Genomic DNA, 26,679 nt, shown 5'->3' on the forward strand with positions numbered 1-26,679 from the left:
ATTAGCCAGGCAGCACAGCAGCAGAGCATAGCATTCATCATTACAAGTCTATATAATATTAGCCACGACTCACCAGTGAGGATGCCAGGGCTAGCAGAGGGCGATGTTTAATGCCTTTACAGCCTAGGATGTGTTGTCTTGGTGTTCTGTTTATATTCCTTTATGCCAGCCAGTATTGTTAGGCCTTTGAAAGCCATGTCTTTCTTTTTTTTTTGTCTATACAATCGATCATTCAACACGTTTATTTTGAAATTGTACTGGAAATAGAAGTAGCCAACAATAGCTCCTACTTCACGCCACTGATGTCAGAGCCTCTACTTGCCGATCGGCAATATTTTTCCCCCAACCCCCCTTTAGGGGGTGCGGTGGGGGGTGGGGGAGGGGGTGCGGCCGCACCTCCAGCACCCCTACTTCCCTCGGGTATGACTTCTTTGGCTATTCACAAATAGCAGATGTACAAGCTCAGAGCACATCACAAGCTTGTACATCTATTTTTGAAAGATTTTGAAAGAAGAAAAAAAACATGCACAAACAGACAAATTAAATCTAATAACATATTATAATGTGTCATATATATAACAAGATAACATCAATTAAAATAATTAAAACAATGCTAAAGTGATCATACATTATTTAGTAAAACAAATTAATGTACTACTGCTCTGTTATGACTACTAATGATGATAAATATAAATAAATATGCCTCTTCTACAATAACTGTCTGTTGTTGGCCACATGAAGCTGCACTGAGACGCCCACCATGCTTTCTGGGGGAAAGCCTGGTGTTCGTTCACAACAGGCCGGTTGGTTTCCGCCTAAAGTGCGGAAATCACTAGAAGAAGCGGCGTCGCTTTGATTTGGTTCCCCCCGTTTGTTTCCCCAATCCCTATTAAAATGCTCCAGTAGCCTAGTGTAGTCTTGCCAGTTGCTAAATGTTGGACTAAAAGATGCATATACCAAACTAATTTTTCAAAAGCAAAACTACTTCGCATCAAGGAGTTTATTAGGTAGGCCCTAAAAGTATGTCCTTGAGCGCAGGGGAATTATTTTGGGTTAAAACTGTTTCCGGTGGATAGTTCCGGCCAAATTGTAGTCCTTTTAGTACTACAACATGACGACAGGTTACATGCCCGAAAAGTGAAGTGATCCCAGACTAGGCCACATGAAGCTGCACTGAGATGCCACCCTGTGGCCACATTGGGTAACTGCACTTCAGTGAGCACAACAATAATCAGTGAATGATGAAAGTCATGCAAACAGCAACACACTGACTGAACTGAGACGCTTGGTTCTGGAGAATGAATAAATGGAAACACATGGACCTGTAAGGGTCCATTTAGAACCCACTGGAGGAACCCTGGGGGTCCCTGGACCCCAGTTTGAGAAGCACCGCACTGAGCTAATTTCAAAGGTAGAGTTGAGCTACTTTAAGAGTTTAGTAAAAGTGGAAGCCAGGCTTTGTTTATGATTCCAGGACTTCTATTGTGATCAATACCTGGGTCCCCGCCAGGTGACGTCACACCACGTCTTGTCTGAGCGCTGGAAATGTGGTCTCCAGGAGAAACTGACAGAGTGAGGAAATAATGATCTAAAATGAATCAATGAATTAACAATGATTGATTGGAGTTCATTAACAACACGTTTAGCAGATGTTTGAATCCACAGTGATTGACAGAGTCCAAGATGAGAGTCAATGACAGGAAGTCTACTTTTGATTGATTGATTGAATGTTTTATTATCAGTTGTCATAGTTAAAGTACAGGACAGTACAGTTCAGATACAAGCTCTACTGATAGCATTTAAACCACAAGAAAGAACTGTGGCTTGTTTACATTGGGGTCCTTTGTACTCAATTCATAACAGAAAGGATATACACAAAACTATGCAAAACATGTATCAGTGTAACATTATCATGTAACAGTCATAAATCATAAATAAAAATCCATAATAGTCCAGTCAACCAACAACATGCTCACAGCAGTAGGAGAGCAGAGAGAGTGAACACATCAACCCTACAGTCACTGTTCTGTGACCGTGTCATAATAGATGACAATCCACTGGAAATAGCAGATCTACAAGCTCACAATCGCTGTTCATCTTGTCCACTAAAAGTATGATAGAAAAGTGTTCGTCGACTAACTTTTTTCACAGAGAAAACTCAATGAAAACTAAGCTATGCAGAACTATGACTAAATATATTGACAATTTGGTCAACCAATAAAAACTAGACTAAAATGTGAGGGAGGGACTGTGGAGAAGAGATCCATAGAACTAAAAGAAGTCCTTTTATGCTTGTGTGTGAGTGGCTGTTGCTCTCTGAAAACAGACAATCTACAAGCTCACAACGCGGCACAGACACGTTGTGAGCTTGTTAGGGATGGGTATCGTTCACCTTTGAATCCATACGATACCTTTTTCCATACCTGGGAATCGATACGATACCCTTTTCGATACCATTTTCAATACTTTTTATTTAAGTTTAACTTCAACACAGAAAGAGTGGTGACTCGCTGCTGCGGTAGAGCAGAGGTGATGATGATGATCACACAGTGTGGCGGAGCGGAGAGTATAGACGTTGGATAATCATCATAATAATAAACATTATAGGCTATTGTCGGCTATTTTCCACAGTAACGAGTGTAGCCTACTAAAGCAGTCATTAAACTCTCAGTAGCCCAACTGTTACAGATGCGACCGGCCAGGGGTGCGTTCCAGAGTATCGAAACGAGGTATCGTTAGTTTTTACTTGAACCGATACCCGATAGTATCGACGTCATGCGATCGATACCATTAAAAGTATTGCAGACGATACCCATCCCTAGAGCTTGTAGATCTGTTATTTTTGGCACACAGGTCAGTATAAATCAGGCATTACGACGTCATCACGGACCTCCAAAAATATATTTTGATTGACTAAATCAACTGTAGATTTAGTCTGCTAAAGTCTAATGTTATTTAGTCAACTAAAACTAGACTAAAACTAAAACATTTCAGAATGACTAAAATATGACACAAATGATCTGTCAAAATGAACACTGCTCTCAATGTGTGGCTTTGTGACGTAGATCTTAGCTATCAGATAGCTTGTAGATCTGCTATTTTCACCCAGGAGATCTAGTGTAGAGGTGGGGGAAAAGCAGGGGACCAATTACAGAACCCTGGGGAACCCCAGTCAATAAAGTATATGGGGTTCAAGTGGTTCAGTATAAAGGTTTATATACAAGAAACAATATTGATACTGTGACAATTACATCATCAAATATACACTTTATCTCTGTCTGTTGTGTGAAAATATCACAAATAAAATATACATAAAATATGTATATTTGTATCAACATGAGAGACACAAGTATGACACTGATATTTACATCATCATCATTGATGGACAGTATTTATGATCCATATTTATAAATGTGTGGAGTGGAGGTTTGTGCACTTCTATCTGATCTAATCTAAGATCTAAAGCTCCCTGTGGTGATGACTCATTTTATACCATAGAGTTTGACCAGGGACCCCCATTTGAACATATTTGTACCAGGGACCCCCATTTGAACATATTTGTACCAGGGACCCCCATCTGAACATATTTGTACCAGGGACCCCATCCGAACATTTCACTTATTTTGTGACGCGTTTTGAGCTTGTAGATCTGCTGTTTTTGAATAGCCAACATATAAATGGATAAAGTGGTTCAAATGATTGTGATGCTACTTTTACTGGGGACCCCCTGGTACGCAGTCCATGACCCTTGTGGGGTCCCCAGACGCATGGAGGTCACCGAACACCACTCTGACACGAAACGACCAAAATACGTGCTGTGAGCTTGTAGATCTGCATTTTTTTTCAAACCATGAACATTTGTGCAAACCTTTGAACGTATATTTCTCAAAGCAAACTTTGCTTCTGGGGGTCCCTGGAACAACACATTTTGAGATGGGGGTCCGCGGCGAATTACATGTAATTTTGGGGGTCCTTGACATGATAAAGTTTTAGGCCACTGATTTAGAAGAACGGTTTAGAATAGAATCTGGTAAAAAACATTACAAAGACCTGCACAAATGTTCACAATTTTTCAAAAATAGCAGATCTACAAGTTCACAGGGCGCCACTCGGTGCCGCACTGTGAACTTGTAGATCTGCTATTTTAGGGAAAATGTTTGTGTTTCTTTTATATCATTTGTAACATTTTTAACTACACAAATCTTGTCTTATGGGGGTCCGGGGTCAAAGGTCAAACACATGGGGGTGTTGTCATGACAACGTCAGAGAAACACTGAATCTACAGGAGCTGGAATGTGTGATGTCACTGTGCTGCTGATTACATCATCATGATGTGATGTCACCATGAGTCACTCATGCCCAAATATGGAGTCCATGATGTGGTAACCATGACGACCTGCACTCACTCAAACATGTTGAGTAACCATGGCGACCTGATGTCACCCTCACATAGAAACTCTATCTCTGCTCACACAGACACACTGAGGAGTCCCCCCACACATAGAACCCAGCATAGAGAGGTTGAGTGAATGTGTTGTGGAAGGTGTACAGGTGTGTCAGTGAGTCAGAGGACACTGTGTAGAAGGACAGAGTTCCAGCAGGACAGTCCACATACACTGCTACTCTGTTGGAGACCCACCTAGAGGCACCGACAGGGAGGTAAGTCTGCTCTCTATTGTGATTGACAGTGTACCAGTTATCACCATAACAGTACAGACTCCAGGACATGTTATTGTCTCCAAGCCTACAGTCATCACCACTTCCTTTCCTGCTGATTCCTCTATAAGTCACTGCTATCTCAACCCTTTCACTGTACTCTACCTCCCAGTAACAGCGTCCAGTCAGACCCTCTGTACACAGAACCTGTTCCTCTTCATCAAACCTGTCAGGATGTTCAGGATATGATTGATCCTGTCCCTCCTCATATGTCACCTTCCTGTTGTTCTCAGACAGAGAGAGTTCTCTGTATGCTGTGTTTGTGTCCAGAGTGAGACGCTGGAAATCTGATGAGAAAACAACACAGTAAAACATTAAATACATCCTTCACTGACTGACACACAACACACACACACACACACACACACACACACACACACACACACACACACACACACACACACACACACACACACACACACACACACACACACACACACACTTAAGACATAAGACATGGAAGCACTTTAGCCATTATTTTATGCTTTAACTAGGCCTAATGAAAAATAGCAGATCTACAAGCTCACAGCACGGCACTAAGTGCCGCGCTGCAAGCTTGTAGGTCTGCTATTTCTTATTTTATTTTAATACATATTTTTAAAAGTGAACATTTGTGACTGGAACAAGATATTTTGAGATGGGGGTCCACGGCCAAACGCGTGTCATTTTGGGGGTCCTTGACATGAAACAGTTTGAGAAGCACTGATTTGGAAGACATTTATAGAATGGGATGAAAATATTGCTGTGAGCTTGTAGGTCTGCTATTTTGACCCCTGTGGGTGAAGCGGACGGATGGGGGTCCTCGCACCCTAGTCTGACACCCAGTGACCAAATGACGTGCAATGAGCTTGTAGATCTGCTATTTTTTATTAGCCAATAGAAAGCAGTATGGTTAAAGTGCATAAAATGTGGCGTGAACTAGTTTACTGGGGACCCTCTGGTAAGCCCCCAAGGACCCCTGTGGGGTCCCTGGACAGGTGGAGGTCGCCGCCCACTACTCTGGCACCCAGTGACCAAATGTCGCACTATGAGCTTGTAGATCTGATATTTTTAGAATAGCCAATAGATATGCTCAAAGTATACAACGTGGCACAAACTAGTTTACTGGGGACCCCCTGGTGCACAGTCCGTGACCCCTGGGGGTCCGCGGACACAGGGGGGATCCCCGCCAACTACTCTGGCACCAAATGAAGACCTATGAGCTTTTAGATCTGTATTTTCGAATAGCCAATAGAGAGCAATATAGTTAAAGTGCATAAAATGTGGTGTGAACTAGTTTACTGAGGACCCCTTGGTAAGCCCCCAAGGACCCCTGTGGGGTCCCCAGACGGGTGGACGTCTCCGCCAACTACTCAGGCACCCAGTGTCCAAATAACGTGCTGTGAGCTTGTAGATCTTCTATTTTTGAAAAAACATGAACATTTGTGCAAACCTTTGAATGGTGTATTTTTTAAAGCCAACTTTTCTTCCGGGGTCCCTGGAACAACACATTTTGAGATGGGGGTCCGCGGCCAAATCCATGAAATTGTGGGGGTTTGTGACATGAAAAGGTTCGAGGAACACTGATTTAGAAGAACGGTTTAGAATGGAATCGGGTAAAAAATAGTCAAAGACCTGCACAAGTTGATTTTTCAAAAATAGCAGATCTACAAGCTTGCAGCACGGCACCGCAAGCTTGTTGATCTGCTATTTTTTCACACATGCACGCACGCGCACACACACACACACACACACACACAGTATGCATGCACGCACTCACGTATTAGTAACCTTCTAGTGTTGATTTTGTTGACTAAAACTATGACGAAAAATTACCGTCGACCGTCGAATAAAAACTAAACTCTGACTAAAACTAAAACTAAATTTATTGACCATTTTGTCAACAAATAAAAACTAGATTAAAACGTTAGGGAGAGACTAGTGGAGAAGAGATCCAATAGAAATGAAAGAAATGTTGCTGAAAATAGCAGATCTACAAGCTCACTACGCTTCAAGGACCTACACCATGAATTTTCACTTTTTCTATTTTAAAACCTTTTTTTGGGGTCCCACTGGCACCTTCTATCCTCACAAAGTCCTATTTCTGACCATTGTGTCTTTCTCTGTTTTTGGGTAGGCAGAGTTGAAAAGTCGCGGAGACAGTTTTATGGTTTATGGGCTGTTATATTTCATACATTTTTATACATTATACATAAATACAATGCGGGTGGGGTTGATTGTCTAATGTAGATTAACGTTCTCTAATGTCTGGTCTAGCAACGGTCGCCCTGTGTCATTTGACAGTAGGCTTATATCATACAACATAGGCCCACAAGGCTATAATCAGAGCTGCAACATTATCCTATTTTTGTATTGGCCCAATATTAACATTATGTGTTGTCAACGTTGGAGGAGTGGAGAGGAGGGGAGGGAGGAGGGGTGGAAAAACCCCACTAGATGCGCCCCTGAGCAAACAAAGGCCGTTTTGGTATTGCAGCTGGAGAGCCTCATTATAGGACAGCTAGTAGAAACAAAAGGAATGGTCAGAGTGTTTGTTGAGGGTTAAAACCTGTCTAAGACTCAATTTTGAGCATATATTTATACAGAAAATAGAGTTTTAAAAGCATGGTGTAGGTCCTTTCACGCTGCAGCAAGTTGTGAGCTTGTAGATCTGCTATTTTCAGCATGCAGCCAAGTGTAAAATCATCCATTATGATTCCATCAAGATCCATCAAAAAAGATTTAGTCAAATAAATCATATGATATTTAGTCGACTAAAATTAGACCAAAACTAAAACATTTCAGAGACTAAAATATGACTAAAACTAAATGGAGTTTTATTCAAACCACTATGACTAAAACTAAATGGAGTTTTATTCAAACCACTATGACTAAAACTAAATGGAGTTTTATTCAAACCAATATGACTAAAACTAAATTAAATCTGCTGTCAAAATCAACACTACTTTCTTCCATGCAGTTCCCTGCGCGCACACGCGCACACGCACACGCACGCATGCACGCACGCACGCACGCACACGCACACGCACACACACACACACACACACACACACACACACACACACGCGTCGGTTATTTTTAAATATTGCCGATCAACAAGCTCACAACTAGGGATGGATCCCGAAAACCGGGTCCATTACGTCACGTCGCTGGGAGGTACATTGCGTGTGCTTTGGAAGTGCGTGCCGCGGAACAATGGTGAAACACCAAAAAATGTGGTTACCTTTTTGAAAAGACAAGGGGAGAGCTAAATGCAATAGGCTATATGCAGCGCGTCTAGTGGATACCCAAGCTTGTACAAGTTCCTGCCCCCCCCCCCCCCCCCCGAACCACCTGTGATTGGCTGAACCGGAGGTAGGGAGCGCTCCATTGTAGTCACTTGGACCGCGCAGAGGAGGTGAATATAATGCGTTTATCGTGGGCTTGCCCAGGCCTTATGGCCTGGGCATAAATATAACGATTGCATTCACCACGGCTTCGTAGGTCGCGCTGGTCCGCTGGAGGTCCGCTGGCCTTCGCGCCGCTTGCAATGTCGTGGACAATAACTGAATGTCGTGGACAATAACTGTGACATCTAACCATAAAACGAGCGCTCCCTTCCTAAACACGCCTGGTAATCTGCTAGACGCATATGCAGCACGGTTGTTACATCATGCTCGGGAGGGAACACTTCGACAATGCAGACGGAGGCACTTAAGTTGTCCGTAGTGCATCACATAAGACCCAAGTGCAATCAATAACTTTGCATGTCTCTGTCTGCGACGAGTTGAAACAACGTCTGTTGCAGTTGCGCGACAACCGTTCTCTTCCACCCAAAGTATGTGGTGCTTGAAAATATGAATGATTCCATTGATAATAATCCGTTTGGGATACTCAAAATTATAATGTATCGCTCCGTGCGAATTAATCCGTAGCGTACTAGCGTTGCCAGCGTGACTTCTTCTCAATCTCAGTCTACCGAAAATAGCAGATCTACAAGCTCATAACGCGGTGCGAACAGAGGCGGTGTGAGCTTGTTGATTGATTGGGTATTTTTTGTTGCGTGACACCGTCGTACTATGCGTTATAAATTACACTTTTAACCCTCTAAGGCCCACTGTTGTAATATTACAACGTTTGTATTTTATCCAAAAAAAGGTTTAAATCATTTTATTTTAGCTCCCCCTACCACCTAAACATCACAATTGGATTCTATTGTTTAGTATTACAATGCCATTGGCCACAATATTTGCATATAAATACCCCCCACAGGGGCTGACATTCACACCCGCCACACCCGCTGACATTCCAGAGTTTTGACGAACAACATCTCACTTTTTCATGGAAGCTATTCCTCACAAAAACATAAGTAAAATGCCTGTACTATTTTTTTTGGTGATCATTAGAATGTCTAGAACATGTACATATGTTATTATTGTGAAAAGTATCCCCCATATGTAAATTAGAGCATGATTTATGATTTATGATTTATGGCTATAAAACCTTACAAAAACATTTTTTTGAAAAAAACATTACATTTTCCTGTGATTAGGACTCCTACAACACCATCTGATTTTTTACAATTTTTTATTTCAAGTATTTCTATATTTGGGCCTTAGAGGGTTAAAGAGACGGTACACATTTAGTTTCTTCAAATATTTCCCAAAAATAAAAAGGTTACTTGCCTTCTGTTTGTTAAAGTACTGTATTTGAAGGCTAGTCCTAGTCTAATGTAGTGCATATATAGATTTTTGTTGTTGCTTAAAACAAAGAAAAGATAATGGAAAAAATGTATATGCATTTACTGTAAGAAAATAAAACAGACATGGAAATGTTAGCCTATAGTTTATATTATATACCTAAATAATAAATATGCAATTTATAGTATAATTTTACAGTAGGCTATTATTATTAATTTATGAATAGTACTATATATACATACTTACATACATACATACATATATATATATACACACACATACACATATACATATACTGTGTACAAAAATATATATATATATATATATATATATATATATATATATATATATATATTTTTTTTTTTTTAAGCTTCAGAATTGATAGTGTCTCATCGTGTCTTTCCACAAAATAACAGAAAATGCTCAACAGTGAGCTGGATAAAAGCCCGGCTCGATAAGCATGATCGATAAGGTGCTCATTATCAATAAAAATTAACGAGCTCCATCCCTACTCACAACCTGTTTGTTTGTGTGTTTGTTTGTTTTCACTCAAAATAATAATAATAATAATAATAATAATAATAATCTTTGCAATTACAATAGGGTCCTCTCACACTGTGTGTGCTCGGGTCCTAATAATAATAATGATCTACAAGCTCACAACCAGGTCTGTGTCTGATGACAACACAGTAAGATCTACAAGCTCACAACACGTCACATTGCAACATGTGAGCTTGCAGATCTGCTGTTTAAAAAAGAGCTCACAGCCTGTCATGATGCAAGCTTGTAGATTTAAGTTCATAGATCGTTTTGTATCAGAAAAATAAAACGCTTGTAAATCATTGATTTAATTGTTGAATTAATCTAAAAGTACACAATGTGTCACAATGTGAGGAGTTGTCAGCTTGTAGATTATCTGTTTTTAAGATGTGCTTTATGATGCTACACGTTGTGTGTGTTCCGCACGGACCGTTCCACGGCAAACACAGGAAAGACTAAAGCGGGCGGCGTTATGTTTCACATCAACGACTCTTGGTGTACTAATGTGGATATAGTCTCCCAGCACTGCTTGCCGTTGTTGGAACATCTAACTCTACGGTGTAGACCGTTCTACCTACCCAGGGAGTTTCCTTGTGTGTTGCTAACGGCTGTATACATCCCACCAGAAGTGAATGCATGGGAGGCTATGGACGAGCTGAGCGATGTCATCTGCAAGCAGGAGAATAAGCACCCGGAGGCCATATCAATCGTGGCTGGGGACTTTAATCACTTGAAATCAGAGTTGCCACACTTCTATCAGCACGTTAAGTGCACAACAAGGAAAAACAAGACGCTTGATCACTGTTATTCCACCATCAAGGCTGCCTACAGAGCGATCCAACGGCACTTTGGGAAATCTGACCATCGAGCTGTGCTACTGCTACCTGCCTACAAGCAGAGAATGAAGAGCGAGCAACCCAAGGAGAGGTCTGTTCAGTGCTGGTCCACAGATAATGTATCTAAACTCCAGGGCTGCTTTGAATCGACAGAATGGTCCATCTTCAAAGACTCAGCCACAAGTTTGGATGTCTACGCTGACACTATCACTGTTATTAACACCTCGGACTCTCTACCGGATGTAGTCACCAGCTACGTTAAATTCTGTGTGGATAATCGCATCCCAGCGCGAACCGTTCGCTCCTATCCCAACAAGAAGCCGTGGATGAACAGTGACACTCGTCTGAAGTTGAGACACTCTGTCAACTACAGTGTCATTGAGACATTGACACTCGTCTGAAGTTGAGAGAGCGCCGAGCCGCCTTTCAATCTGGGGACGAGGAACGCTATAAAAAATCCAGATACGACCTGAGAAAGGCGATCAGAGACGCTAAGAGACAATATAGGGACAAACTGGAGAACAACTACAGTGGCTGTGACGGCGTATGTGGAGAGGGCTGCAGGAGATTACGGACTACAAACCGAAGCCTGCTGTTATTAACTCATTCTGTGCCATTTGCGTGATGTCACGCGATAAGTACTCGAGTACTTACAGTGCCGAATGCGTGATGTCGCGCGAAAAGTAATAAATTACTGTAACGTTGAGTACATTACCGAGTAGAATGGCCGGATGTCCGGAGACGAAAATCCGCTCTGATTTGTCATCATCACGGCTCCACGAGCACACAATAGTCATCCCATAACATTGAGGTGGACGGGGGATCTCATCTTTAATGTCCATTATCTCAAAACTACACTTTAGAAGCGAAGATGGAGGCAGATGCTCGCTTATATAACACATGTATAAAAGCTCCAACGCAATCCAGCATGGCACCACGTAAACAACGATCGGTTCCGGCGCACGACCCGATGACGTCAGACCGGAAGTGATCACGCGGTGCACTTCTGGGCCTTCAAAATAAGAGAGTGCAAGTGGACGGAGCCTGCGGGAGGCACTCTGGACATCATTGCGACCGAAAATCGCGGGCACAAAATGAGTTAACACCTCGGACTCTCTACCGGACGAATTGAATAACTTTTTCGCCCGCTTTGAAACTCACAACACGGACCCAGTTACATCGGTGCGGGGAACGCCCGGTGCGGTGGAGCTGCAGGTGACACAGCGAGATGTGAGTACAACTTTTAAAAGCGTTGGGACTTATAAGGCGGCCAGCCCTGACGGGATAGCCTCTCGTGTCCTTAACTCACTTACTGCCAATTAAAAATGCCCTCGAGTGGCATTAGTGCCAGCCCTCTCCATAGACTTCCATGTAATTTGTAGTGCACAGATCATGCACACCCATGCACAGATCATGCACCATGTTTGTGCAGGCTGTTCACAGCTTTCAAACAAAAAAAAAAGATTGGAATTCCGTTCAGGCATTCTTGAGATAATAGCCATTATGTTTTCCTAAAATGTAAACAAAGATGGCTGCCATGTTTGATAGATGGGGTTGCTATGGGGTTAAACATGCAATTTCGCGATTTCTATCATGCCTACTACATTTTTTGGGGTCCAAAAAATCTTTTTGAAAAAAAAAATTTTTTGAAAAAAAATTTTTTTTTTGTTTTTTTTCTAAGTAAAAGTCGCCCAAAGTCGCTTGGCAGGGAAGCCCATAGTGAGAAAGTTGCTCTAAAAGTCGCCTGGCACTGTATGAGTTAAGTTGTGCTACGACCAGCTTTCGGGGGTCTTTACTGACATTTTTAATATGTCCCTGACATTGTGTGTGGTGCTGTTGTGTTTCAAGGAAACCATAATTGTACCCATAGCAAAGAAAAAACCTGTCGCCTGTCTTAATGATTATCGTCCTGTGGCTCTGACCTCTGTTCTTATGAAGTGTCTGGAAAAAATGTTTATAAAAACAATGGTTATAAAAACATATAACGCACATTATCCCTGCTAATACTGATCCACTACAGTTTGCATACTGTGCTAATAGATCAGTCGATGATGCTATTTCTCTCGCACTACACATTGCCTTGAAACATCTGGAGAAAAAGAACTCTTATGTCAGACTACTCTTCATAGATTATAGCTCTGCCTTTAACACGATTGTACCATCTAAGCTTGTGTTGAAACTCAGGGGTCTTGGTCTTGGCAGTAGTATCTGCAACTGGCTGTTTGACTTTTTGACAGGCAGGCCACAATCTGTACGAATAGGGAACAAGCATTCATCTAAGATATTGACCAGGACTGGAGCGCCCCAGGGCTGCTGCCTCAGTCCCTTGTTGTATAGTCTGTTCACCTATGATTGTGTTGCCAGGTGTGGCAATAATTCTATTATCAAGTTTGCGGATGACACCATGGTTATAGGACTAATATCCAACCATGATGAGAGGGCCTATAGGAGGGAAATTGAAGAGCTAACCCTATGGTGCCAGAATAACAATCTCTCTCTAAATGTCAGTAAAACAAAAGAGATCATCGTTGACTTTAGGAAGTCTAAAGTCAATCACAGTCCCTTAACCATAAATGGTTCACCTGTAGACATAGTGGACAGTTTCAAATTCCTGGGTGTATACATAACAAACTCACTCACATGGTCTCTAAACAGCAAAGGTATCCTTAAGAAAGCGCAGCAGCGATTGTACTTTCTGAGGCGCCTCAGGAGATTTGGCCTGAGCACCAAGGCTCTTGTAAATTTCTATCGCTGTACCATAGAAAGTGTTTTGACAGGATGCATCACAGTGTGGTTTGGTAACGTGACTGTTCAAGACAGTAAACAGTTACAGAGGATTGTGAAGAGAGCTGCTAAAATTATTGGCACAGAATTACCACAGCTACACACAATCTATAACACACGCTGTAAGAAAAAGACAGAGAACATCTTAAAGGACAGCAGTCATCCCGCCCATTCCCTGTTCTATCTCCTCCCATCCAAAAAACTTTATCAGAGCATCTCATCGCACACCACTCGTCTCAGTAATAGTTTTTATGCTCAAGCAATCAGGTTGCTTAACGAAGAGATGAAAGCGAGACGTAGGTAGTCATGTGCACTGTACACAGTTTTTAAACTGTACACTGTTACACTGTATGGTTTTTGTTGTTTTGGGTTGTCTTGGGTGACTTGTTGTTGTCTTGTTGTTTTGGGTTGTCTTGTGTGTGTAATAAGGCTGAGAGTGCTCCTGGCACAAGCATTTCATTGTATATCTGTACCTGTATGGATATGCGTGTGACAAATAAAATAAACCTGAAACCTGAAACCAGCTTGTAGATCGAGTACTTACTTTTTACAAACTTTACACCTTCAGATCTCATCAGGATGTTACACATTCTGAGCTTGTAGATCTGCGATTTTTGCCTAATTTTCAAATATAGACGATCTAAAAGCTCACAACACATCACCATAAGACGCATGGTCAGTTTGAGAATCGGCTATTTTGGAAATATAGCCTCTACAAGCATACAGCACATCAAAATGCGAGTCGTGAGCTTGTAGATCTGCTATTTTTGCCAACTTTTTAACATAATATAGCCGATATAAATGAAGGTGATGTGAGCATGTAGATCAGCATTTTGTATAGTAATCTAAAAATAGTCTAAAAGCTCACCACACGTCGTGATGCAACCTATTGTGAGTTTATAGATTGGTTATTTTTATGTTTGAAACACAGCAGATCTACAAGCTCACAACCTGTCACTTCCTATCGCCAAAATAAAAGCTTGGGTTTCCGAGGCTAGTCACAATGTGACTCGTTGTGAGTTGGTAGAAGAGAGTCGGATCATGCTTTGATCTCGCTGCTCCTTCTAATCTATATCAATGTGATTTCTCCTCAGTAATCAATACATCTGGTCTATCTATGGGATCTCTGCAATCCTGGATTCTAGCATCAACAAGTCAACTCAGTCAAATGTGAGCATTCTTTAATAGAAACATGTTTTATTAGCCTGTTATTTGGTGGTGTGTTTAAACTTAGTCTTGCTGGTGTTAAGGACCAGGCCAAGAGCAGAGAAACCTGAATTCCCTGGAAGCTCTCCTGAAGAGTTTTCAGAACAGCATCTGGGGAGGAGCCAACCAAGCATACAACAGTGTATAAAATGTGAATGTGTGATATTGACACAGACAGACAGATACTCACATCTGGTGATGAGTTGAGGATTAAGCCAAACTTCTCCTCCATGTTTCACTCTGTAGGAAGTAGAACAACAATGCATCAATGTCTCAGTGTCTAACACAACCTCTCCACTAGCTGACACTACAGTGTTTCTCCTATCATTATCTAGCTGACACTACAGTGTTTCTCCTATCATTATCTAGCTGACACTACAGTGTTTCTCCTATCATTATCTAGCTGACACTACAGTGTTTCTCCTATCATTATCTAGCTGACACTACAGTGTTTCTCCTATCATTATCTAGCTGACACTACAGTGTTTCTCCTATCATTATCTAGCTGACACTACAGTGTTTCTCCTATCATTATCTAGCTGACACTACAGTGTTTCTCCTATCATTATCTAGCTGACACTACAGTGTTTCTCCTATCATTATCTAGCTGACACTACAGTGTTTCTCAACCACAAATACAGTACAGAATGTTATAGTAGGATAGTAGGTTCATTGTTTCTTTTCTACACTATAGTTTAATGTAAAGAATGTTATTTAAATAGCATGTTGTTTAGACAGATGTTAGTTCACTGTTTAGCTGGTATTCTAGTTACGTTTCCGCGTGTATAAAATAGCCGATCTGCAAGCTCACACCGTGACAAAGATGCGATGTGTTGTGAGCTTGCAGATCAGCTATTTTTGGCATGCAACACGTCTTACGACCAAGTCTAAGTCAGGCTTTATTTGGGATATAATAAGCTATATGAGCTTTTTTTTGTGGCATGTTATGTTTAATCAATTAATTAATAAGCTAAATAAACATTTACTGTAAGGGACATTAGGTGGGGAACACAGTGTTAATAAGCTATGAACTTTTTTCTGTGGCACGTTTAATCCAACCTACAACATGTTTACCTCAGCGCTTGTGGAAATCGCGAGTGGAAATCGCTGACAAAAAAAATGTTGCCGCTAAAAGGCGCTAACTGGTTATTATCACGTTAACTTTGACAGCCCTAATAAATACACTAATTAGTCCCCCCAGGAATCCGCGATTCCGCGATCACGGAATTTATCGTGGAACTCGCGACCACCCGCGGATTTCACGGCCATTCGCAGACTATTCTGACGGCCGCGGAGTGGCAGTAGAGCGGCGGGAGTAGTCATTACTACTATGTACTTTGTTTGATGAGAGCTTAGCAAAGGTGGACGGTACTGAGTATCACATTTTGGGCGACTGGAATGTGGACGTTTTGCGTAAAGACGCACCCATGCTCAAGTCCTTTGATGGGTTATGCAATCAATACAGCCTCACTCAGCTTGTCACAGTACCCACCAGGGTGACAGAGCACTCTCAAACCCTCATAGATCTCGTCGTAACCACTGACAAGTCCAAAGTCACCGCTAGCGGGGCTATTGTATGCGGTCTTAGTGATCATTATATGATCTACTCTACCCGTAAAATACACAAACCCAAGGCTAGTGGCCACAGAACTGTCGTTGCTAGAAGCCTGAAGAACTACTCCAGTGAGGCTTTTAATCTCAAACTAGCGGGTGTAGACTTTTCCCCAGAGCTGCAGTGTACAGATGTCGAAGAAGCATGGTGTGGTTTTAAAACCAAATTGACCAATGCTCTAGACGACGTGGCCCCCTTGAATACCACCAGGGTTAAAGCCCGCCAAGAGCCATGGTATAACTCAGATATTGCAGAATCAGCTAAACTCAGAGACAAAAAATACGATGAAAAACGAAAGTGCTGCAAAAAGCTTAGAAAAAAATACAACCATGACCTCAAAATCCACATTGAGCATCTTACTGCTCAATGCAAGAAACTTAGAAACCAGACAACCGCCCTAGTTAGATCCGCCAAAAAAAACTACATCGACGACAAAATCGAGGAATACAAAAACAAACCACGAGACCTATGGAAGTTGCTTAACAACCAATTAGGCTTAAAATCAAAAACCATATGCCACAACATAAACATCAAAACGGACGCCGCTCTCATTTCTGACAAAGGAGAAGTGGCTACCCATCTTAACAAAACCTTTACCACCACAGCCCGTTCACTGGTCGAAAGACTGGTCGCCCCATCTGGGCGGTATGGTGAAGAATTCACCATACCAAAATTCTACAAAAAACTGGGCGTCAGAAAAGACAGCTTTAAACTTTCCACAGTGACAACTGATGAAGTGTTTAAAAAATTGAGCGCCCTACCTCAGCACAAGGCCACTGGCCTTGATAAAATCCCAGCTAGATTTCTCAGAGATTCAGCCGCCACCATTGCTCCAATCATTACCCACATAATTAACCTTTCCATCGAACAGGGTCATGTCCCCCAGGACTTCAAACTAGCAAAAGTAACCCCCCTGCACAAAAAAGGTAGCAAACTAGACCCTGGAAACTACCGCCCCGTTTCCATTCTTAGCTCCATATCCAAAGTCATGGAGAAAATAGTCTACGAACAGATTGCAAGTTATCTCGATGAGAATAATCTGATTTACGAGTTCCAATCTGGATTCAGAAAATCCCATTCCACTGACACATGCCTTCTCTATTTGACTGACCAAATCAAACGCGAAGCGGATCAGGGCAAATATAGTGGCATGGTCATGATGGACCTTCAGAAGGCATTTGACACCGTGGATCATGCTATTCTGATTGAGAAACTAAAAGCCATCGGTCTTGACAGCGCAGCAGTGAGCTGGATGCAATCTTACCTGGTGGGGAGGGAACAGGTGGTGGAGATTAACGGAACCCTGTCCCCCCCCCTCCCAGTAAGCTGTGGTGTTCCTCAAGGTAGCATACTGGGACCTCTGTTGTTCCTAATATACGTGAACGACATGGCATCTGCTTGCGACTGCAACCTGTTCCTGTTCGCGGATGACTCGGCTCTCCTAGTCTCGGGCAAGGACCACTTGCAGGTTGAAAAGACACTTAACTCTGAACTGAGTAAGATCTGCACATGGCTTAACGACAACAAATTATCAATTCACCTGGGAAAAACCGAGTCCATCCTCTTTGGATCAAATCATAATCTCAAAAAGGTAGATGACTTCACAATCAAAGTGGGTGACAAGGTCATAACACGAAAAAACGAAATCTCTTACTTAGGATGTATCCTTGAAGCTAATCTTTCCAGCGAAAAGATGACTTCAAAAGTAATAAAAAAAATCAACCAACGAACTCGTTTCCTACAGAGGATCGCCCCAATGGTCAACTTCAACACACTGAAGACCATAGCTGGTGCAATAATCCAGCCCCTCTTTGACTACGGAGTCCACGTATGGTATCGTGACGCCCCACAAGCCCTTAAAACTAAACTCCAAACAGCCCAAAATAAACTAATTAGGGTCCTGCTTAACCTTCCCTATCAGACTCACCTCACCGCTACTCACCAGTTAAGAGTAGGGTGGCTCAGAGTAGATGACAGAGTACAGCAACTTGCAATGGGCCTGGTGTACAAGATACACCACACCACTATGATACCCAAGTACCTGTCAAAATACTTTATAAACGTTAAGGATGTCCATAATTACAACACCAGAGGCAGTGCCACAGATCACGTTCAACCCAGAGTCAACTCAAAGAAAGGGTCGAACTCGTTCTTCTGCTACACCACAAAAATGTGGAATGCCTTACCGAAGGCCATAAAGGAGTGTGGATCACTAGCATCCTTTAAAAATGCCCTGAAAAACCACTTACAGGCAGCAGCCGTTCGCAACTGGTAAAAAACCTAGCCCAACCCTACCCTCCCTGCCCCTTCCTTGTATATACTGTACATACTGATTGTTTAGACTTACTGTTACCTGCCCCTTCCTTGTATATATTGTATATACTGTACTTACTGATTGTATAGACCTACTGTTTTCTTTTTTTCTTTACATATCTACTGCATAGTACTGTGTTCTATTTGTCTGTCATTCAATGTTATATGAGATACTTTAATGGTTTCCTGTTGAAATAAGCTTAGTCTTTTCATGGATCTCCTTTTAGTAGACCTTGTACCAGTGAACTGTACCGTCATGAATCTGTACATTTTCCTATGCAAACTTCTAATAACGCCTTCAATCAATCAATCAATCAATCTATTATAAAACGATGTGTACAGGGTCTGGCCAGTGGCCACCTCATACAGAGTAGTTATTACTACTATTATAAAACCATGTGTACATGGTCTGGCCAGTGGCCACCTCATACAGAGTAGTTATTACTACTATTATAAAACCATGTGTACAGGGTCTGGCCAGTGGCCACCTCATACAGAGTAGTTATTACTACTATTATAAAACCATGTGTACATGGTCTGATCAGTGGCCACCTCATACAGAGTAGTTATTACTACTATTATAAAACCATGTGTACATGGTCTGGCCAGTGGCCACCTCATACAGAGTAGTTATTACTACTATTATAAAACCATGTGTACATGGTCTGATCAGTGGCCACCTCATACAGAGTAGTTATTACTACTATTATAAAACCATGTGTACATGGTCTGGCCAGTGGCCACCTCATATAGAGTAGTTATTACTACTATTATAAAACGATGTGCACATGGTCTGGCCAGTGGCCACCTCATACAGAGTAGTTATTACTACTATTATAAAACCATGTGTACATGGTCTGACCAGTGGCCACCTCATACAGAGTAGTTATTACTACTATTATAAAACGATGTGTACATGGTCTGATCAGTGGCCACCTCATACAGAGTAGTTATTACTACTATTATAAAACCATGTGTACATGGTCTGGCCAGTGGCCACCTCATACAGAGTAGTTATTACTACTATTATAAAACCATGTGTACATGGTCTGGCCAGTGGCCACCTCATACAGAGTAGTTATTACTACTATTATAAAACCATGTGTACATGGTCTGGCCAGTGGCCACCTCATACAGAGTAGTTATTACTACTATTATAAAACCATGTGTACATGGTCTGATCAGTGGCCACCTCATACAGAGTAGTTATTACTACTATTATAAAACCATGTGTACATGGTCTGGCCAGTGGCCACCTCTTACAGAGTAGTTATTACTACTATTATAAAACCATGTGTACATGGTCTGGCCAGTGGCCACCTCTTACAGAGTAGTTATTACTACTATTATAAAACCATGTGTACATGGTCTGGCCAGTGGCCACCTCATACAGAGTAGTTATTACTACTATTATAAAACCATGTGTACATGGTCTGGCCAGTGGCCACCTCTTACAGAGTAGTTATTACTACTATTATAAAACCATGTGTACATGGTCTGATCAGTGGCCACCTCTTACAGAGTAGTTATTACTACTATTATAAAACCATGTGTACATGGTCTGGCCAGTGGCCACCTCTTACAGAGTAGTTATTACTACTATTATAAAACGATGTGTACATGGTCTGGCCAGTGGCCACCTCTTACAGAGTAGTTATTACTACTATTATAAAACCATGTGTACATGGTCTGACCAGTGGCCACCTCATACAGAGTAGTTATTACTACTATTATAAAACCATGTGTACATGGTCTGATCAGTGGCCACCTCATACAGAGTAGTTATTACTACTATTATAAAACCATGTGTACATGGTCTGGCCAGTGGCCACCTCATACAGAGTAGTTATTACTACTATTATAAAACCATGTGTACAGGGTCTGGCCAGTGGCCACCTCTTACAGAGTAGTTATTACTACTATTATAAAACCATGTGTACATGGTCTGATCAGTGGCCACCTCATACAAAGCCTGAGGGAATAGCTTAGCTTCCCTCCTGCTAGTTGCACTGCTGGATGGTCCCACATTCCTGACAGAAACAGTGTCCTGAACTATAGTTCCTCTCTATGCCTGGCAATAACAATGCTAATGCAGAAGAGAATAAATAAATATTACACCCATACTAGGTAGTAGGTAGGCTATCCTCTAAAATGTGGTTACTATGGGAATGGTTTGGATGACAATATAGTCTTTGCAACAGAAAGTAATTATTAAAAACAATAGCAATTAAAAAATAATAGATTTAATATTGGATTTTTATTCTCAAAAATGATTATTCGGTTATTCTAACCACGAATTACAATTAATTGTAGCTATTTCATGAAGGGTTTTACTTGATTGTTAGAACTATATAATTTTTTGCTTGATAACTGGTCATTTTAGGTTGTTTTTTAATGTCCACGGAATCAAGAAATGTTCTCCGCAGAATTCCGCAGAATCAGGATTGTTCTCCGCAGAATCAAGACTTTTTCTCTGCGGATTCCTGGGGGGACTAACTAATATGTACACATCTATGTGTGACTTTGTGTCAGAGTGAATACTCTGTTCAGAGACACATGAGGGAAACACTGCACATTCAGTGCACTAACATGGACACAGCTCAAGTCTACTCACTTGCAGTTCTCCAGGACTGGAACATTCACCATCATGTTGGAGCTCAGGTCCAGCTCTCTTAGGGAGGGATGAGAGCTTACAGCTGAGATCAGAAGTTCACAGCTTCTCTCTGTCAAGTAGCAGCGAGCCAGTCTGAATGAAGAATGAAACACCAGATTGATTGATTGATTGATTGATTATCATATTTGAATTGAGGACCCCCACCTTGACAAGCACTTGCAACGATGCCTCGCAGTGAGCTTGTAGATCGGCTATTTTCACAATGTTTGCCTTTTGTAATATTTGACAATTTGGCCAATTTGGTTGCGTAAAAGGTCTTAAGTCATTAAATTGTACCTTAATAAATGTTCAGATAACCTGTATACCCTTATATGGTATGTTGCACATTAAACCCGAGGATCCTGTAAAACATTGTTGGTCCTCTCCTTCAGGCCCGAGGAACCTGAGAATTTAATATGCTTTAATCGATATAAAACAATAAAATATCTGATGGCCAATCGGTCGTTTCTATGAACTCCAGAGACAGTGTGACCAGTATGAACGACGGACCATATTACCATGGCAACTAGAGCTGGGATACCCGACCGAAATCCGACGGGACCCGACAAGCCCGACGGGCTCGGGCCCGGGTCGGACGCATTTTCATAATTAATTGTCGGACGTCGATTCGGGTCGGACATATTTTTGATATAGCCTCTGGCTATGCCTACCTATGACATGCATCATGCACTCTCTCTGATGATGCACGCAGCGTGCAACTCCTGTGTGTGTGTGTGTGTGTGTGTGTGTGTGTGTGTGTGTGTGTGTGTGTGTGTGTGTGTGTGTGTGTGGCACTGTGAGTGTGTGTGTACAGTGTGTGTGTACAGTGTATGTGTGTGTGTGTGCTGCTCGCGCTAATGCTGCAGCCACGGAGACAACTCTGACCACGGAGAAAAGTCCCACGCTGGGGTAAACGCGCTGTAGTGGTTTGGAAGTGGCGTGCCGCTGAATGGAGCTCATAGCTTGTTCCACTACTGTCCCTTGCATTGGATGTTTATTTTTCGGCGCTGTTGTGTGGAGTCGCAGTGCACTGTCTCGTCTGTCTGTCCGTCCGTCCGTCCGTCCGTCCGTCCGTTCAACACACATCACATCACATCACTCAAGTAAATCCTGGCTTATACTTCTTCATCACGGCGTGTTCCGTCACAAAATGTGGCTGATCTGCAAGCTCACAACGCCTCGCATCCGCAACGCGTTGTGAGCTTGTAGATCTGCTATTTTCCAGGCGCAGAAACTTGCAGTCAGCGCAGCGTAGCGCAGGCACGTTATTATTTGTATTATTTAATAATCGACATAGCCTACTATTTGAACACTTTCACAAACTACAGTGTGGCTTAATATTCACATTAAGGGTAACAAGCAGGCACGCTGCATGCACTGCACATTATTAGAACAAGTTTGCTAGAGAGTGTAAATCAGTGGCTTCCTCAAAGAAAAAGAAACGAGGCGAAAAAGCGTTGAAAACATAAGGTTCGGGCCTCGGCGTGGGTCGGACGCTTTTTCATGATTAATGCTCGGACGTCGACTTGGGTCGGACAGAAAACTGTCGGACACGGGTTCGGAACGGACAGAAAAAATGGGCCCGATCCCAGCTCTAATGGCAACCAGAGACTGGAAACCTCACTCAAATGAGACAGTTTTCTCACTGTGTAAACAAAGCAGAGAACAGAGCATCCGTTTTGCAAGCAGATTTTCATTTAGAAGCTGTGAACGACGTGCACGCATGATGCATGGTCTGTGCACGATGGACAGGATCACGCCCACGTTAAAAGGTAAACAAAGGCTGGCAGTCAACTTTATAAATCGTAATTTTGATTCATGGCAGAGAGACTGTGTTAAACTATTCACCTCGGGACCCCCCAAACTAATGTGGGGACCCCTTGAGGTCACATGGGTTAGGGTTAGCAGATCTACAAGCTTACAAACGCTGTGTCCTCGACGAGCAGTGAGCTTGTAGATTAGCTCTTTTCGATGTGCAATCCAATTGTATGACGAAGTAGCCTATAAATTACATGTCTACTCAGGCACATAGGCTTGGGTTACCATGATATCAAGCGTATTAATACATTCTCACCACAGCATTCATATTATATTCACATAATACAGTACATAATAAAACAGAATTGATCAAAATAAATCAGGTAAATGTATCTTACCGTAGAATCTCCAGTCTACAGTGCAGACTCTTCAGTCCTTCACAGAGCAGCTCCAGTAGTCCTGGTTCCTCCAGCAGGTTGTTTTCACTGAGGTCCAATTCTCTCAAATGGGAAGGATTAGAGCTGAGAGCTGAAGCCACAACTTCAACCTCTGTCTGTCCGAGGTCACAGTCAACAAGTCTGTAAATGCAGATTAAATAAGAGATTATCAAAACACATTATACATAGTTCACTGTCATGGGAGTTAAATAAAAGATCTCCTATCTAGTTATCCAGACATAAACAGTATTTAGTGGAGCAGAGTGTGGAATAGACGACACCACTTGACAGCACAGAATGACTGTATGGAGGAAGATTTCACCCAGCAGTTAAAGGTGTGAAATGAAGACTGAACTACATTGCATATTTAATGTCTAAACTGTGTAAAAGCTTTCCAAACAAGCTGCTAGAGACCAGCATTCAGTCTCTCTATTTCTCATCCCTGTCTCCTCAAGCTGGGCCACAGCTGCAGGCTTTGATCTGGCTTCGAGGAGGAGCACCGACACAACGTTAGTTTGCATTTCCCCCAATATTATAACATTTCATAAGCTACAATATGGAGGTTATGAGAAGAGACGAGACAGAACCAGGAAATACAAGTGATGCTCCCACCAGCTGGACAGTTGATTATAAGAATGATGAAACCACTCATTAACCATACGTGGTGGGAATGTTAAATATACTGTAGTCTGCCTACGTAATATTGAACCAAAGGTACAGAGATAGCAAATATCCAATGAGGGGGTAATAGTTATTTTTTTCTTTTTTCGTCAAACCCCAGAAAAGGGAAAGCAGCTCCAAAAATGTTTGCAAACATACAGTATGTACACACATGCACAGACATAAGTGTCCTTCTTATATTATTGTTCTCTAACTGTATATAGGTTAAAAACAAGAACAAAGAAAAGGGTTTATGGTTTTATGTCCCTTTAACGGAGTAAAGAAGCTCAACTATTGAAGTGTGGAAGTTAATACAATGATTGAATCTGAACCTTGGACAAACACACATTGAGAGTGCTTTCACCACAGTGAAGCTGGTTCAACGTTGGATATTTTGGTTGCCTTTTATGTTGTTAAACAGGGGCATGGAACAATGCAATTCTTTTTTTCCAATTATTAAAAATGAATGTAAAATAAAAATTCATTGAAAAAACATGACTTTTTCACAGAGGGCAGTTTGAGTCACCAGAACAAAGGACAGGTGTTTTCATTGAATCTAACATGGTTAAAATGGAGTTTCAAGTTACAATGGGTTTGTTTAGGAAGGGGGCGTGTCTGATAAAATTAATATCAAATATCTTAATACTGAATTAAGCAGAACTACTGAATGGCAGCCAGCAGCTATTTTAGACTCTTTATGTGGTTGCACATTGCACTGCGTGTTTCGTTGCGTTTTGGAAATCCGAAATCCAGAGGCCAGGGAGAGAGAGAGAGGAAAGAGAGAGAGAGCAAGGCAGTCTGTGGCGACACTGCGAAAATCGGATAAAATCAACCCTGGTCCGAAAATAAATACGAAACCGGCGGCAGTGTACAAACGTGATTGACATAACGTGAGGTTGATTTTTGTATTCACACGCTCTGAAATGTACTGATATTCGGCCCGAAAAACGCAGCAGTTTGCAAAGACCTTTAGACTCTAGTTTTTTTCCCCCCTGCTTTATGGTGGACTCAGTCACTATTTGAGACACAGACAGTGTTATTGGATCTTTTATGTTAACCTTAATTTCTAGTTATAGTGTTAATTGTAATCTAGGATGTTTCTATTCACATAACTACTAACCGAGCCTTTCTGCAGTTCCTCACAGCTGGGATCAGTCTCCGTCGCCCCCCCATTGATGTGTTGTATTTTTTCAGGTCAAACTCATCCAGAACATCCTCTGACATCTGCAGCATGAAGGCCAGAGCTGAACACTGGGATGGAGACAGTTTTGTCTTTGATCTGTCCCCTGACTCCAGGTACTGTTGGATCTCCTGAAGTACTGAGTGGTCGTTCATCTCCATCAAACAGTGGAAGATGTTGATACATCTGTCAGGAGAGGCATTTTCTATCAACTGCTTCAGGTTGTTGGTGGTTTTCTGGATCTCCTCTGGGCTGAACTTTTTATGTCCCAGTAGACCTCCTAACAGACTCTGGTTGGACTCAAGAGCGAGGCCATGAAGGAAGCGGACAAAGAGGTCCAGGTGGCCATTTTTACTCTCCTCTGCTTTAATGCTGGCTTTGTACAGGAAGACATCCAGGGAACTGTGTGGTTCAAGATAAATAAATCTGTTCAGTATCGCCATGTTGTGCTGCTGATCTGTGAAACAGTAGAACAGGTAGACTGCAGCCAGAAACTCCTGGATGATCAGATGAACAAAGCTGTAGACTGTTTTTTGGAAGAGCACACTCTCTCTTTTGAAGATCTGTGTGCACACTCCTGAGTACAGTGAGGTGTCTTTCACATCAAGACCACACTTTTCCAGGTCTTCTTGGTAGAACACGATGCTGCCTTTCTCCAGATGTTCAAACGCCAGCCTTCCCAGCTTCAGAAGAACATTCCAGTCAGTCTTTGTGAGCTGCTGTTGAGTCCCCTTTCCTTTTTCTTTCTTTTTCACATCATGAGTCTCATACTTCTGCTTCTTCCTCTTCGTCTGAACCAACAGGAAGTGGCAGCACATCTCAGTCAGGGTCTTGGGCAGCTGTCCTATCGTGTGTGTCATCAACATGTCCAGCAGAATGGTAGCAATGATCCAACAGAAGAGTGGGATGTGGCACATGATGTAGAGGGTCCTTGATGTCTTCAAGTGTGAGAGGATTCTGTCGTCCAGCTTCTGTTCACTGAATCTGTTCTTTAAAAACTCATCCTTCTGGGGGTCTGGGCTGGTCTGTTCCTCATCATTGAATCTGTTCCTAAAGTACTTCTCCTTCTGGGGGTCCGTGAAGCCTCGTACTTCTGTCACCAGGTCAACGTATTCAGGAGGGATCTGATTGGCTGCTGCAGGTCTGGTGGTTATCCAGAGGAGGGCTGAGGGGAGCAGATTCCCCTCGATGAGGTTTGTCAACAGCAGGTCCACTGATGATGTCACTGTGACATCTGAAACAATGTCATTCTCTTGGAAGACATGAGAACCAATGCGAATGTTCTCGAATTTCAGCGTAAACCTG

General features: G+C 42.1%; 1 protein-coding gene across 1 annotated transcript in view; it reads right to left on the reverse strand.

Moving 5' to 3' along the window:
- Positions 1-4,065: 4,065 nt before the first annotated feature.
- The window catches only part of LOC308292336 (NACHT, LRR and PYD domains-containing protein 3-like), a 38,745-nt gene continuing 16,131 nt past the window's right edge, over positions 4,066-26,679 (reverse strand). The window contains exons 7-12 of the mRNA XM_080734650.1: positions 26,130-26,567; positions 25,315-26,024; positions 23,496-23,675; positions 21,301-21,432; positions 14,952-15,001; positions 4,066-5,003 (exon numbers count right to left, since the gene is read on the reverse strand). Coding sequence (XP_080590776.1) covers positions 4,459-5,003; positions 14,952-15,001; positions 21,301-21,432; positions 23,496-23,675; positions 25,315-26,024; positions 26,130-26,567 — 2,055 coding nt within the window. The 3' untranslated portion in view covers positions 4,066-4,458. The remainder of the gene's footprint in view (positions 5,004-14,951; positions 15,002-21,300; positions 21,433-23,495; positions 23,676-25,314; positions 26,025-26,129; positions 26,568-26,679) is intronic.

Source organism: Nannobrachium achirus (genome assembly GCF_963921795.1).
Source record: "Nannobrachium achirus genome assembly, chromosome: 10".
In the NCBI taxonomy this organism is placed as follows: Eukaryota; Metazoa; Chordata; class Actinopteri; order Myctophiformes; family Myctophidae; genus Nannobrachium; species Nannobrachium achirus.